The sequence below is a fragment of the Ambystoma mexicanum genome, chromosome 6q, assembly GCF_040938575.1.
Source record: "Ambystoma mexicanum isolate Mex_15411 chromosome 6q, UKY_AmexF1_1, whole genome shotgun sequence".
Lineage (NCBI taxonomy): Eukaryota > Metazoa > Chordata > Amphibia > Caudata > Ambystomatidae > Ambystoma > Ambystoma mexicanum.
The window spans coordinates 1,187,447,158-1,187,463,067 of NC_090937.1; the positions used below are offsets into that span (position 1 = coordinate 1,187,447,158).

The following is a 15,910-nucleotide window of genomic DNA, read 5'->3' on the forward strand; positions in this document are numbered from 1 at the left end:
TCTCCGCTCCATCACCTCTTACTCCTCCTTACACACTTCTTTAAGATCCCACCTCCTTCAGTCCCCTGCTTGACAGCTACCAGCCGATCCTAACCACTGTCCTACCCTATGCAAGTTCACATTACTGTCTGATTCTGGTAAATTGTTCCTTGTATTGTTCTATGCTACATGATTCATGAATTGTTCTCATGTTGCTTTATGTAATGCTTGTTGTTCCATGTAAAGTGCTTTTCCTAAAAGCGATATATGAAATTCAGTAAAAACAAATACAAAAATAAGAAGCATACCAGCGATCACAGTGTTAAATATGGGCCAAAGCCGTCTCCCTGCACCTTTAAATTCCGCTATTGCTTGCAGCATTTAATAGGCCCTGTGCATTATGTACAGTTGTAACAATTGTAGTCTTCTATTCCTGGGCACTCTCTTGTGACAAAGTTTACCTATTCAGCATCTGTAAATGCTTCCCCCCAAGTCTGCCTCCCATCTAGTCCTGCCCCTGAGTTGCTGTCTAGGAGCACTTCATACAGTCTCAAAAAAATATGCCCTCCCACCGTTCTGTTTATTATGGTTTCAACAGCCTCCTGCCTGATCGTGCCACCACTTACTGCTGGCCATCTGCTCTGTATTGTATTCATGATGGAGCGATGCAGGAGGTATTGACTTGTGTGTATGCCAGAGGTCTCCTGTAATTCTTGATGAAGGTGTCATTTGTCATTAGGTCCCCAATCGTGGCAACCCCACACAATTCCCAGTGCAGACAGACACTGGCTCTCAGGCCCCTACCATCTGGATGTACCGCAGCTAGGGGGGGGGGGGGATGTGTGGTGATAGTGGGTCCCTTATCTTTAATTTCTTACAGGCCCTCTGCCACATTTGTACACCCAATTTCACTAACTGGGTATTCCTTCGGCACGGGATTGGAGGGTGGTGCATCCATAATAGGTCTCTTAGCTAAGTGCCTAATAATTGGCTGTAGCAAAGATGTATCTATAGTTGGTTTGTCTGTGAGCCATCCCACTACATACTGGAGCTGACATGCCAGAAAATACAGCTCAAAATTCGGTTTTCTTAGCCCCCCTCCCTCATATGTCCTTTGGAGTGAGACTTAGCACTACTCTATGCCCTCCGTTGTGCTACAAAAATCTTCTGCACTCCCTGTCCAGTCCATCTAAAAACAGTTTGGGGATATTATAGGGGACATTACCAAAGCAGTGCAGTAATCTAGGCAGCGCCACCATTTTCAAGAGTGCAGCTCTCCTATAATAGAAAGCGGAAGCTTGCTCCAGAATTTCATGGAGTTTACCATGCCTTCCCATGCTCTTTGTGCTTTATGTATGTGTACTGCAATGGTTTGTGGTAAATATCTAAACCCTGATATCGGAATGTATCTCTGTTCCATGTGAGCGCCGGAGTAGGCAGAGCCTCGTCTACACTCCTGGCGAGCGTAGCCAGCGGGAATAGACAGTATTTTTCTTTGCTAATCGTGATCCCAGACAAGGCGCTAAAGTTATCTTGCACCTCAAGAATGTGAGGCAGGTTCTCTTCCGGACGGTGTATGTACATCAGCATGTCATGGGCCTACATGAACACCACATGACTCGTGCCACCTATTCTGATACCCGTTTCCTGATATTCGCTTCTTAAGAATGCCCAGATGGGTTCCATAGCCAGTATAAACAACATGGGGGATAGAGGGCAGGCTTTTCTAGTGCCCTTTTTGCAATTCCCATTTGTCAGAAAAGATCTTTCCCGTTCTCACCCTAGCCATTGGGTTAGCATATATTAGTTTCACCCATTTGATGTACTTTGGGCCAAAGCCAAACTTCTCCAAGTCGCGTAAAGCAAATCCCAGTGAATAGAATCAAATGCCTTTACCGCATCTAATGAGTCACCACACAGTGTTGATCCCAAGTCATAGTGCTGTCAATTACATGGTGTAACCATCTTAAATTCCACGTGATATTCCTGCCGGGCACATAGCTCGTCTGGTCTGGGTGTATAAATTCACCTATCGCTCTCCTTAGCCTGTTCACTAATAGGGCTGGAAGTATTTTCCCATCCTGGTTCAGTAAATACAAGGGCCTATAGAAGCCACAGCTTATCCTTGGTTTGTTAGACTTGTGCAGGGGTATAATTACTGCTTCTCTCAGGCTGCCTGGGAGCAATTCAATATCATACGCTTCTTTATGCACCTCGAGCATGGCAGGCGCAAGGATATCAGCAAATTCCTTATAGAATTCACCCAGTAGTCCATCAATACCCAGTGTTTTACCCGAGGACAGTGTTTTAATTGTAGCTAGGATCTCTTCTGCCGTTATAGGCTCTTCAGTAACTCTGCCGCCTCTGCACCAAGATGAGGCAGTTGTATAAGGTCCGATGCCTCTTGCAGCTCTGTAGGCCGCACAGCTCTAGCGTCCTCATACAGTGTTTTATAGTATTCATGAAATGCTTCGTTCACTTCTGCTTGCGTACTGCAAGGAAGGCCATCCCTACCCTGCACCAAGTGAATTACTGTTTCCCTACTGTCTTTCTTGTATAGCCAGGCTAGCAATCTACTCGTGTCTCGGTTAGCATGTAGTTTCTCTGAATACTTCGCATAGTTAAATTTGCCCTACCTAGCCATTTGTGATAAGCAGTTATGCCTCAGCACTACTTCCTTCTGCTGGTCCCCGCTCCCGCACTATTACTTTTTTCCACTTCTGCTAGCTCCCCTTTCATTTTGTTTAGCTCTGAAGTGATTATCTTCCGTATGCCTCCTGATTTGGCTACACACAGTGCCAGCAGATTTTACCCTACCCCTATTAAGTGTGAAGAATTATTATGTGGGTTCGTGTTCCCTGAACATTGTGTCTTGTAGGGTCTCACTTCGTAATCTACACGTAGGTTTCGCCGGTCTAGGGGGAACTTCCCGCCACGTCACTACAAGTGGGGCGTGATCTGACGAAACCCGTGCCTTGTAATTTGCGTCTCTGAATTCTCCCCTGTGTTCCACCACTGTGAAGAAGTAATCTAGTCTTGTGTGAACTTTATGCAGGGCAGAATAATGGGAATAATCACGCTTGTCTGGGTGCAGCGTCCTCCAGACATCTATTATCTCAAAGGATTGGAGTAGGGTCTTCAGGATTTTAGCCGGTGGGGCTGGTTTCCTAAATTTATCATCAGATCTGTCTGTGAGAGGATTCAATGTACAACTGAAGTTCCCTCCCCAGAGCAGAGTGTCACTTCTGTAAGGACCTATTCTAGAGTATATTGACTTAAAAAATGATATGGGGTCATGGTTGGGGGCACAGGTGTTAATAATACATATTTCCCTATTCTCTAAGACCCTGTGGATTAGTGCCATTCTGCCTTCATCATCCGTTTAAGTGTTTAGAATGTTCAGGGGCACAGAAGAGGCCACCCATATTAGAACCCCTCTAGTGTATGCTGAGTATTCTGACCCCACGACCTGTCTGCCCCATTTCTGCACCAACCGTCCTGCTTTGTCCTGGTGAGCTGTGTCTCCTGCAGCAGTGCTATATCCATCTTGTTCCTCTGCAGGTAAGACAAAGCCCTATTCCTTTTTATATAGTTATTAAGACCCCGGACATTCTAGGCCGTTATACCAATAGTGTCAGCCACAATACATACGAGTTCCTGCAGGAGGTTTTGCTACCAATGCTCGCCTATCCCCCTCTAGGGCTGTACCACATCCCTCTGCACACATTCTAAATACAACAGGCCAACCCCCAAAACAAGTTAACTTTCCCTTCCCTCCCCACTCCCCCCCCAGTACCTTCCCCAACAAGAACCGCCTAGCTATGCAGCGCATGCTCAGACATGCCCGTTTCAGGCTCACTCTACTCCCGGCCAGGCGTTTGGTGCACAACAGATGGGCATCTAGTAATTGGTAACCTGAACAAAAGTTGAGGGAGGTAGGGTGCCACAAGGACCAGCACCCCTTTCCTCTGAAGACCGTCCTTACAACCTCCCTCCATTCAATAGACCACTGTTCTTGGAAAGCACCTATAGTTCTGGATACCAGAAAGGTCAGCTCATCTGATCGGGGCAGCCAGCCCTCAGCGAATCGGCCTCACTCTGGGCTTTTGCCAGTGACATGGGAGTGACCATCACAGCTTTCAGCTCTCCCAATCCATTCTACGTCCGCCAGCAGACCTTAGCCACTTCTACTTCCAGTTGTTGCGTCTTTTTCCGGTGCTGACAGCGCATGCTGTCCATCCAATCTTGCGCCTCCTCAGGGCCCTCAAAGAAGAGCGCCTGTCCGTTATGTAGGACTTTCAGCCTTGCTGGATAAATCAACATGTATTTCAGTCCCGCCTTAGCAACCTCTCCTTCGTGGGGACAAATTGGGCTCCTCATTTCTGCACTTGGAAGGTGTAGTCTGGAAAGATTGCCACCTCAGCCGACACCTTTTGTATAGTTCCTGCGTTCCTTGAGAATGCCAGTATCTTTTCCCCATCTTTGTAGTTCAGTATTTTGGCAATGATCGGTCTCGGAGGAGCCCCTGGCGGCGGCCTCTTGGTCAAGGATCTGTGTGCTCTTTCAATCGTAAAGCCTTGTGTGAGGTAGCCGGTTCCAATATCCTGCAAGAGCAAGTTTTCGATGTAGTTTGTAGTGTCCTTACTCTCCATACCCTCTGGCAGCCCCAGGATCCTAATGTTTCACTGCTTTATTATCTTTTACTTGTTCCTCAATTTGTCCTGTTCTTTCTGCTAACGAGCGCACATCCTACCTCAGCAGCCACACATCCATCATTACCGCCTCTTTCTTAGCCTCTAACACTGTCTTCAGCGCTGCGATGGCCGCCAGTATCCGTTGATCATCTTTGTCTTGCGGGCCTACCGTGGCTTCTGCGGCTTCCCCCGAGGGCTCCCCTTTTGGGTTCTCTTAACTTCTAGCATACGTTTCCATGGTGTTCTGCTTTCCCTTCCCTTCCCTTTATTGCCTTTGGACGTCATCCAGAAGAGGGGAGGGAGTCAACTCTCGCTCCCACTGTCTAATTTAGTACAATGGCAGGTGGGGCTCACGTACCATGCAATGAGGACCCAAATCCGCCAGTCCGCTGCCAATCTTATGCGTTCATATGCACACCCCGCTTGCCTCAGACACCCAAAAGGAAGAGCCCAGTGTCTGGTCCCCAGCCAGCTAGCCCTTCTCCAAGACTTGTCTTTTATCTGTGCGCCCCTCAAGTCTATGGCTCTCACTACCAGGGCATTTGGTACTTTATAGCTCGTAGAGTTCCTGTACTCGCAGGCTACACTGGCTGCAGTAAATCAATGGGTGCCCATAATCTGGTGTCAGTCTCTCCCAATGCTGTAACTGTGCTGCTTACACTGCGTGCTCACCCCCAAGGTCCCCTCCTTCAGCAGACCCACTCGCCAGAACTATCAGCTGTGTGCTTGTATAGCCAGCCAATGTGCAATCTCCCGATTGATGCCCCTCCTTGCTACTCGTGTTCAAGTGCTGGTTTGCTGGGGTTCAGTGGTATGCCATTCAGCAATGCCTGGTCCTCTGATTGCACCGCACTCCTTCCGCCAGCCCTGACACCTCTGAAGTACACACAGCGCTGCCTCGTCCCACGGCCGCGCTCTCTGCTGCAATTCCCTCCTCGCTGTCACCCAGCGGGAGACCCGCTCCTCGTTCTGGGCTGATGCCGTCCTGCTCCTGGCCCACAGAGGCTACTGGCCCATCAAAGCAGGCGTCTTTCTCCTCTTCTTCACTACGCCGCTGTATCAGCTGCCATCTTGCTCTCCTTTCCCACTTCAGAGACTCAGGGGAAGTGTCCTTCTCACTCCACACAGCTGCGATTCGACAGCGACACCGTGCCCCAACTGACCTCCGATATCCACACATGAAATTGTTACTGGATAGTCTGTTTTAGTTGTCTTTCTTTACGGATCTGTGTAGGATTATGCAGGAATCGTGGAAGGCACGTCCTCACTTCATGGCTGCTGGCCACACTCCCCTCTGACTGATTCATTATATAAGGGTTTGGGATCAATGTTTAAGAGTGGAAAGACTGGTCTCGGAATTCACCATTTTTATTACGGTTTGGTTTGAAATGTGAAGCATTGCTATCCGAAATTTCAATGGATAAAAGTGTATAAATGTATAAATGGAAAATCTGACTAAAGTTAAAAGGGCCCTGTTGGACCAAGACTGAGTTAACACGACAGAACTATTTCACTCATAGTCCTCTATTAATCATTTGTCACATGAATATAAAAGAATGGGGACACTTTCCTTTTTGTTAACACAGTTCCCCAATCGTTACTATAGAACAACTGTATTAAAGCTACGTTGGAACTTGCTATTGACAAAGGAAATCCTACTTAGGAGAAATGTCATCACTAAAGAAAATGGTGGCTGTAGATTTTGCAATACAGACCCCGTTCCCGAAACAATATAGCATTTAGTGTTGTATTGCAATGTGCTGAATGACCGTAGGAAGATGTTTTTAGGCACATTTCAATCGAAGCGTATGTTAGTGGAAGATGAATCCCCATGGAATAGATGTCTGAATAGCCATAATGTTTCAGAAGGTCTTGCAGTGGCAGGCTTTATTAAATGTATGAATTTGCTGCAGTAAAAGTTTGAACAATGCTTTAAGGAAATATCATACTCCAGACGACTATTCTTGAATGTTTTAAAAGATTTAGTGATGATGGGTTTTTATTTTTGATTTTAAGCTTGCTGTAGTGATAATATTAGTGCTGTCTGTAGGCTATGTGAATTTGAATTTTTTTAATGTTCGCCTGATCTTTTTTGAAAAAAAAAAAAAAATGTTCCAACCAAATACACATTTAAGAAAAAAAAAAAAGCCCTGGCAGGATAGTTTACCGGGGGGGATTCAAGGGACGACAAAACAAGTTTAAGAGACTGTCGAGCTTGTGAGTGTGCACAGAGCACACATGAGAAAAACCCTGTCAGGAGAGTAGACCTGCGAATGCAAGTTACGAGAATATGCATAGAAGAAAAGCCCTGGCAGGAAAGTATACCAGGCAGTTGCAAGTGTGTTAAGATAAGAAGGCCCTGGCAGGAAAGCATACCAGGCATCATCAAGTTACAGTGTGTAAATGACATTACCCAAGGAAATCCTGCTAAGGATACATCCGGACTAGCCAAAAGCTGTGGGAACACAAAGAGGAGAGAGAACCTGGCAAGAGAGTACACCAGGTATCCTAACAAGATAAATAACAGTCCAGTTGTGTTGTTGATGAAGAAAAACATAAGGAACTGATCTTCTCGAATATAAAATGGAGTGAAGGGAATTGCAGGGGAAGGGAATCACCCTCTGGAACAAGTAACTGTATCCTTCTGGAACTTTTGTGTTGGCGTTACACATTTCCCTTTTGAACATTTGTACACTACTAAAGGCCAAAGACATTTTCCCTTTTCACATAAGAGTTAGAGGGCCAGAGTATTACTTTTGGCACGGGACGGTTTTGCTTTGGACATTCTGACATTGACAGACCCTTCATTCTATTTGTAGGTAGGGAAACAATGTTTAGAGCCGGGATAGAGCAGTATTTTCCAACCCCCTTTTATTTTAATAAACTTCTTTGATCAAAATCATGAACTCTTTGTGTCCATGTCTTGTTCCTGACTCACATCACTTAACAGGCCAAAGACGTTACCTGTGCATCCTACTGTACCCCATGTGCCCCCTACTGTACCTCATGTACCCCCTATCTGCCACATTAGAGGCAGAGCAGAAAGCATACAATTGCATATAATTGCACAGGACCTGCACTTGTTTCACCGGGAATGCTTTTGTATTTCTGTTCTGCTTATCTTCCTGGATGTCCTCTTTCCCCACACATAACAGCTACTCAAAAATCATTCTGATCACTGTTAAGCATGTGCTCCTTCGACGTGAAGGTATTATTTATTGGGGAGTCTCCTACACTGGCTACCTTCGCACTGTGACTCTTCTTCTATGCCTATTTGCCTTTGTGGCTACATTGTTTTTGTTTTCTACCCCCCTCAATTCCAATCCGCGGGCATTGACTGTATCTGTGGTGGACGTGAAGATACTTTCATAGTGCCACTGCGAAGATTCCCTTCCATATACTTGCTTGTTTTGCAACGCCTCTGAATTTGAAAGCAAGGTCAGGCAGGCTTGGTGATTGCTCTAAGGAGTATGGTTGATGGCCATGTTTCCTTGCTTGAATGCGGTATTACTCCTTTTGTCCATTAACCAGCATATTGTCACGCTCCACTCCTGTTTCTGGCCTCAGTCCAGATAGGCGGTGTGTTGGTTAGGGGTCCCTTTAATTTTTAGCCGTTAAGTCATTTTCTGTGCAATACCTTTTAGTCCTGTGTCATGTTTGATTTCTGCCTGTGGTTGCTGTTATAGGTGCATACTGTGGATATTGAGTGCCACCAAATTAATTCGCACATCTTTTACACCCATCTCTTTTCTATTGACTGTAATGTTGAACTCTTTAACTCTTTTAACCTAGTCATGTAAAATATTAAGCAGGCCGGTTAATACAAATTAAGTAGATGAAACATTTACCTTTTTTAATATAGAGCCGCTTTTGAGGACACTTAATCATGCTACCTTATAAATTAACCATTCTTTATATTTTGCATTACTGAAATGCCATTGATTTTCAATGATAATTGTCAGCGTGAACTCTAGATTTGTACTTTTTATAATGTGAACATAGTATAAGAGAACTGTTTAGTTACTTTTTTTTTTTTTTACAGAAATGAACGAAAATCATCTTGCTGAAAGCAACAATGACACAGTAGGGCAAATTGTGAATTGCATTATGAAAAATGAAGGTAAGTTAATTCGTAGGAATGTTTTGGACCGCATACCAATATTGGTTCGGACCGCATACCAATATTGGTTCATATTAAGTATGTATCCCACAGAGGTTTTCTCAACATGGCAAGCAGAATGGGGATACCATTAAGTGCAAATGACTTTAATTTCAAAATCATCTGGTAGCATCAGTACTATTTATTGTTCTGCTAACCCCCCTACATTTCAAGTGTTAGTCTCCTGCATTTCGTAGCATGTTAATTCTGCTCTCAGTTGCCGGAGCATTGTGTCCTTTGGAAGCTCAAGTGAAAAATGCGCTGGGAAGGGAAAGTTCACTGACTGGTGCCAAACTTTGAAGAATCATTTGATGTGTTGCCTCTTTTTACTGGCAACCCTAACCTAGCTATAATAGTAGCCTAAGTAGAATCTGTGATTCTTCTAGCAACACTGGGTAGAGTAAGGGTCACTTAGTTGATATGGGGTAATGGGAACACAGCAAATTGCCCACTGGGCAGTAGATTTTCTTAAGCGCATTTTCTTGTTGTAATAACCTTCATCCAGTTGGAAAGCTACAAGCCAGTTTCTCTGTAAAGCTGGTGGCAATAACAGCAATGCCACTGGTTTTCAATTATTGCATTTCTTTCAAACAAGCTGGGGTCGGAAACAAATGGGTCAATCCTTAATCTTAGATGTTAGCAATTTATTTTGTGATCAAATATTCTTCATTGGTGTGGTCTATGTGCGACACAAGAGAAAAGCATGAAATGCAAATGCATTACAACAGCCATTTGGTTAACTGGTCCATCTTCATTTACTGTCCACCGCTTCTTATGTAGCAGGCAATACTTGCTGCACCCCCACAATGACAAATGTTTGTTTGTTTTATTATTTATAATGCGCAGCATACCCTAAGGTAACAGGGCGCAGCAGTTACATGATTATGCGGAGCTTAGTTACAATAGAGTTAATAATTACTTAATTACATACAGGTATTATTATATACATGGGTATATACGAATAGAGCATTCATCAAGGCAGATGCTCAAATAGTAAAGAACTAAATGAAACGTACAACATATTTACAACAGCAATATATACAGGTGTAGGCAATGTTAAGGTGAATGTGAGTCAGGGTGGAAAGGGCAGAAAGGCGGAGTAGCGGTAGCTCCTTACAAAGATTCCTGATTACTTACTACAGTTAGTGGTCATTAGCTTTCTGCCACAGGATAGTGTTGGTCCTAAAGTTTTGGTAGGAGAGGTCGGATCTCAGTGTGGGTGGTAGAGCGTTCCACAGTTTAACTGCTTTCACTGGCCAGCTGTTACTGCCGATAGTGGAGCGATTGAAATTAGGAACGGAAAGGCAGTCTTTATAAGCAGTTCTGGAGGGTCTGAAGGAGATATGTCTATGGAATCTGTTGATAAAGTAAATGGGCGCCGCGTTATTGAGCGATTTGTATGTAAGTGATAAAGTTTTTAGGAGGATTTGGTGGGCGTGGCTTGGACAGCCATGTAGAGGGTCGTGTTCGTGTGGTGCTCCGTTGATCCTGAGATGATCCTGTGGGAGCGGTGCGCGTGCGGTGACCAGCTGGCGCTGGAAAAGTGCATCCATGCGTGTGAACATGGAGGCGACACCCGTTGAAAGTCTGGTGGGTGTAGAAGGCTCGGATCCCGAACTATCCCTATTTGTCTGCCGCGGGTCCCGGATCGGGGACAAGGACAAAATGGCGGCTGTAACAAAGGAGATGGCAGAGATCGCAAGAGTGCCGCTGCAATCGTTCGTCTAGGACTGGCAAGGCCCCTGCGGTGAACTCCGCGATTATCGCCTGCGGGCGGACTGGGAAGCGGAGAGAGAGCGCTGGGAGAGCGCACGACGGAGGACGCACAAACCTGAAGTGGATTTAACCCACGGGCTGTAAGGGCACAGGATCCTGCCGAGCGAACTGCCAGCCGTGACTGGGCCCGCGGCGGAGTCGTTGGAACGCCGCTGGCGAACAGGAAGACACATTGTGGCAGCGCCGGAGGGGAAAGGCCGCGTGATTGTTGCATCGGCAACAAAGTAGCCGCAGACCCTGTGAGTGGTGAAATTGTGGGAGCGGCTGCTGCTGCAGGCCCCTTGGCACTGCGAACCTACTCTGAGAAAGGAAAAAACCCCATTGAGACTGCCGACAGACTAAGGCTGATCTACAGTGCGTTCTGGATACCCTCGGGCTGGGTTGCCTGAGAGGAGGGCAGGCGTGGGCGCTGTGGAGTGCGCTGGGCCCCCCCCCTTGGAGACACGGAGTGAAATGGATGCTGTGACACCATAGGGTCCAACACGGACACATCACACCATATGAGTGTGCATTGGCCTGATCACGCCGGGCCTGCGCCTTGGAACGTCGGCGCGGATCAGCCGAACTGGCTGATTTAAGACTTTTTGTTGATCCTTTGATGCCTAGCCCACCCTGGGCACGTGCGGCGGACAGGCGCAGGTTTGGACAGCAGTGGGTGGTTTGTGACCACGCGGACAGTGGTGTGAAGAAAAGCACGGCAGGGTCTTGCCCAACTGACGCAGCAGGATGTCCTCCAAAGTGGTGCAACCCCGGATCAAGCAGCCCACGATGGAGGCCTAAGCCAAGTCGCCCCCGGGTGCGGAGGGGGGCAAAAGTAAAGAGACCCCTGTAGCGGTGGCGGACCCACCGGGTACTAGGGTACTATCCAGGAGGTGCTGGCAGCAGTTGCTGACTTGAAGGTAGCCTGGGAAACGAAGTTGGGCCTAGCCATGAAAGAGCTGCAAGAGGGTCTGAACCTCAAGATCGGAGCGGTCCAGGAAGAGGTGAACCTGCTGAGGCAAGACGTGCGAACGATAGCGGAGCGCACTGGGGCACTGGAGAAGGAGTTGGCCCCGAACACGGAGGCGTGCGCTGCACATGCTAAGGAGCTCCATGGCCTCGTGCAACGAGTAGGCAATCTGGAGGACAGAGCAGAGCAAGCAGAGGGGCGCGCCAGACGCAATAACATTTGCATAGGGGTGTACCGGAAGGGATGGAAGGACCGAACCCCACTGAATACGTTGAAACCATGTTTTTGCAGGAGATTACAGGCAGGGAGTTGACGCAGGGGTTCGTGGTTGAAAGGGCGCATAGGGCCTTGACCAGGAGACCGGCCACAGGAGCGCCCCCGCGGCCGCTGATCGCGAAGATCTTGAATTATCGTGACCGCGAGAAGATTCTCGAATTTTTCCGGAAAGGAGGAACGATAGAAAGAGGGTCAGCGAAAATAACGACGTATCCAGACTATACGCTGCTTGTACAGTGTAGTCGAATGAACTTCGGATCGGTGAAAAGGAGGCTTAGAGAAGCAGGCCATTGCTACATGTTGCTCTACCCTGTCAAGTTAAAGGTGTTTTACAAGAACAGATCCCTTTTTTTTCGAGACGCCGACTGAAGCGATGGATTGGCTGGACATGCAGGGTCGACCTCAGGAACCGGATGTCCAGATGGAAGCGGCTGGAGATAAGTAGCACGTTGTGGAGGCACCTATGGTGCCATAGTCATGACACTGGGACTGGAATATAGAATGGTATTGCGCTTGTGGGGAGGAAGTCACGGTATCTGCCGGCGGGTCCCGTTGGACGCACTTCTCCTAAATAGATGACCGGGAGCTCCCGAGAAGCACCCTCTGAACCCAATAGTAGTATACTTAGTTAGGTCACTGTTAGATTGGTGACTCCCTGCGGGGTCCTTGTTCTCGGATACGAGACAGGTCCAGATGTGGGTAGGCCTGAGATCCAGGGATGGAGCTGGGCAACTGTTGGGGGTTGGTTGGTAGGGAGCGGGGAGGGGGAAGAGTTGTGTGCTGTGCTGTGGTGTGGATTTGGGGGATGGGGAAGGGCGGGTTTTGTTTGTAAATAGTAGGGAGAGAGCCGGAAAACGAACTAGCAAGGGGAGCATTAAGGGTAGGGTTAGGATGGGGATAGTCCGAACAGATGGCATTGGGTAATCTCAAAGTTGTGACCTGGAATGTACGGGGCCTTAACAGCTATCTGAAATGAAATAAAGTGATGCTGTACTTAAAGAGGATGCATATAGACATAGCCCTGCTGCAGGAGACCCACCTCACTAGGGAGAAGCTGGAAGTGGTCAGGAGGAAATGGAAGGGCAATGTTGTGGGTGCTGCGTACTCGGCGTACGCTAGAGGGATTATTACTTGGGTGGCGCCGCATGTGCCGTTTCGGGTGCTTGGCTCTACGGTAGACGCGGAGGGTAGAATGGTGGTGGTAACGGGTCTCCTGGAAAGGAGGGAAGTGCAGATCATAAATTTGTGTGCTCCCAATAACGACACAACGGCTTATTTTAGGACCCTGTACAGTAAACTTGGCCCCCAGGCAGGGGGTACGGTGGTGTAGGGGGGGGACTTTAATTGTACCCTGAATCACAGGATGGACAGGTCAATAGACAGGGCAGGGAAAACGGCGCCGGTGGCTAAAGCGCTGGGAACCTTACTGAAAGACCTAGGCCTAGAGGATGTGTGGAGAAGGTTGCATCCTATGGATAGGCAATATTCACACTACGCAGCGCCACATGATTTGCACACAAGGCTAGATTATATGTTTGTAACGGCCGAGATAGTGGGAGACATAGTGGGAGCGGAATACAAGGCCCGAGTATTATCTGACCACTCGCCCTTGGTAGTAGAGTGGAGACACCAGCCCCCAAGACCGCGTAGCCCAACATGGAGACTCAGGACTGAGGCTCTGCAGGACGAGGGGTTTCGGGAGGGTCTGAGGGATGCCATCGAAGAATATTTTGATATAAATACGGGAAGCGTACGTTCTGTGGGCACACTGTGGGAAGCGTTCAAGGTGGTGGTGCGTGGGGTAGCCATTTCCAAAGCTAAAGGGCTCCAGGGGGGTATAGAAAAGGAACTCCCAAGAAGCAGAAAGGGAGCTGGAAGATCTCACACGTTGCGAGAACACTGCCCATGATAACAGAACCAAGTTAAAAAAGCTACGGTTGTCCTGCAGTGCACTTTGGGATAGGCTGTGCAGACTCAATTATAGGAAATACACGGAGAGGATACACGCAGGGGGCGACAAGCCGGGCAGATTGCTGGCCTGGCTATATAAGAGTGAGACCCCCCCGCTCGGTGATCAGTGAGATTAGAGATGAAGGAGGTTGCATCTGCAACACCCAAGAGGGGGTAAACAAGGCGTTCCTCAAGTTTTACAGACACTTGTACGAGGACACGGGGGAGGATATGTGTCAAGACATACTGGACACATTGGAGGACATAGAATTGCCCACCCTGGACGACCTAGAACGCGCAGAGTTAGACGCACCTGTCACCTTGGATGAGCTGGAGGCAGTGATTCAGAATCTGCCCACTTGCAAGGTACCTGGTTCGGATGGATTGCTTAGTGAGTTTTATAAAAAATATAAGCAGGAGCTACTCCAGCCACTGCTTGCCACTTTCAGCAGGGGGAACTCCCATTGTCCCTCCGCGAGGCTGTGATCATCCCACTCTTGAAACCAGGTAAGCCGGCCGTGGAGTGTGGGTCTTACAGACCGTTGTCTTGCTCAACCAGGACAGCAAAATACTTGCAGCAGTGCTGGCTAATAGACTGAAGAAGGTGATTGGGAAGTTGATACACCCAGATCAGACGGGATATGTTCCAGGCAGGAACATCACCGATAACCATAGGAGGCTACACCATATCATTGACCAAACTGAGGAAGATACGGGCGAGTTGGCCATAGTGTCGTTAGATGCGGTCAAAGCCTTCAACTCGGTAAGATGGCCCTGGCTGAAAGCGGTCCTGAGGGGATACGGAATGGGACTTGGATACCTCAGGTGGGTCCAGTTGTTCTACAGCACCCCGATGGTGAGAGTCAAAACGGGGTCCACAGTCTCAGACACCTGGCAACTTAGCAGGGGGACCAGACAGGGATGCCCCTGGTCACCCATGCTATATATATTAGCATTAGAGCCGTTGGCAATATGCCTGCGACAACAATATGGGGAGCTGGGCATAAGTACTGTAAGTGGTAGGCACCTGATATCACTATATGCGGATGATATGCTTCTTTATTTGCGTTATCCGGAAGAAAATCTGCAGTATGTGTTGGAGGTAATGGAATGGTACGCCACCCTTTTGGGCATATCGGTGAACCCTAGAAAGTCTAGTCTGTTTCCTTTGGGCAGATATATGAATGTCCCATTACAGAGGCTGCCTATCCTGCCAATACCGTGGCAGATTGAGACATTTAGGTATTTGGGAGTAAATATCTACCACAGGATTGAGGCGGAACACAAACATAACACGGAAAAAGCGATAGAGGGGATCAAGAACAGCATGGTGTTTTGGGCTAGATTGCCCTGGACTATGATGGGGAGAGCGGCCTTGCTCAAGATGGTGGTCCTGCCTAGACTCTTGCACTTTTTCGTGAATGTCCCGTTTTTGATACCCAGGAGCCTATTTGTGAAACTTCATAGCGTGTGTAGGGGTTTCGTATGGGGTAACTCCAGGAACAGGGTGGCTCTGTGGAAGATCCAGAACCCGTGTGACAAGGTGGGTATAGGCCTGCCAAATTTTGAACTCTAGTACCTGGCGGGGCAGCTGCTGTAGGTGGCCAGGTGGCTTTCGGCCGAAGACTCAGCAGAGGCTAGGCTTCTGCGTGGGGACTCGGCCCCATACTTTTTGAAGGAAGTGGTGTGGTTGCGTAGGGACAAGCTGGTGGGCAGGGGGTGGCTGCTGAGGCTGGGCTGGGAGATCTGGCAAAGGACATGGAGGATAATGGGGGATTCGGAGCCGTACTCCCAGCAGGCCCCACTGGTGGCGCTGTGCGGGAGCGACTCAACTATTTGAATCGGTCCGTAGATACTGGGAACAGGTAGGCCTGCCCACCCTTGGAGACATATGGCAGGAAGGGGAGGCATTGGACTTTCAGAGGTTGCAGGAAGAGACGGGGTGCATGGTGGCCAATAAATAACTTACGCTAGGCTTGTGAAAAAGGCTAGAGAAAGACAGTGCTTGCGGAGGATCCTGACGCCTCCCTGGAAACTATGTATGATGTATTGGAGGGCGGGCACGAAATATCGAGGATATGCGAGCTCCTGCGAGTAAGGGCTGGGAAGGAATTGCTCCAATTGAGA

The 15,910-nt window shown here is 48.1% G+C and overlaps 1 protein-coding gene across 1 annotated transcript in view; it reads left to right on the forward strand.

Moving 5' to 3' along the window:
* The window catches only part of RELL1 (RELT like 1), a 369,210-nt gene that overhangs the window by 104,670 nt on the left and 248,630 nt on the right, over positions 1–15,910 (forward strand). Inside the window, exon 3 of the mRNA XM_069631821.1 lies at positions 8,716–8,793. Within this exon, the coding sequence (XP_069487922.1) occupies positions 8,716–8,793 (78 nt within the window). The remainder of the gene's footprint in view (positions 1–8,715; positions 8,794–15,910) is intronic.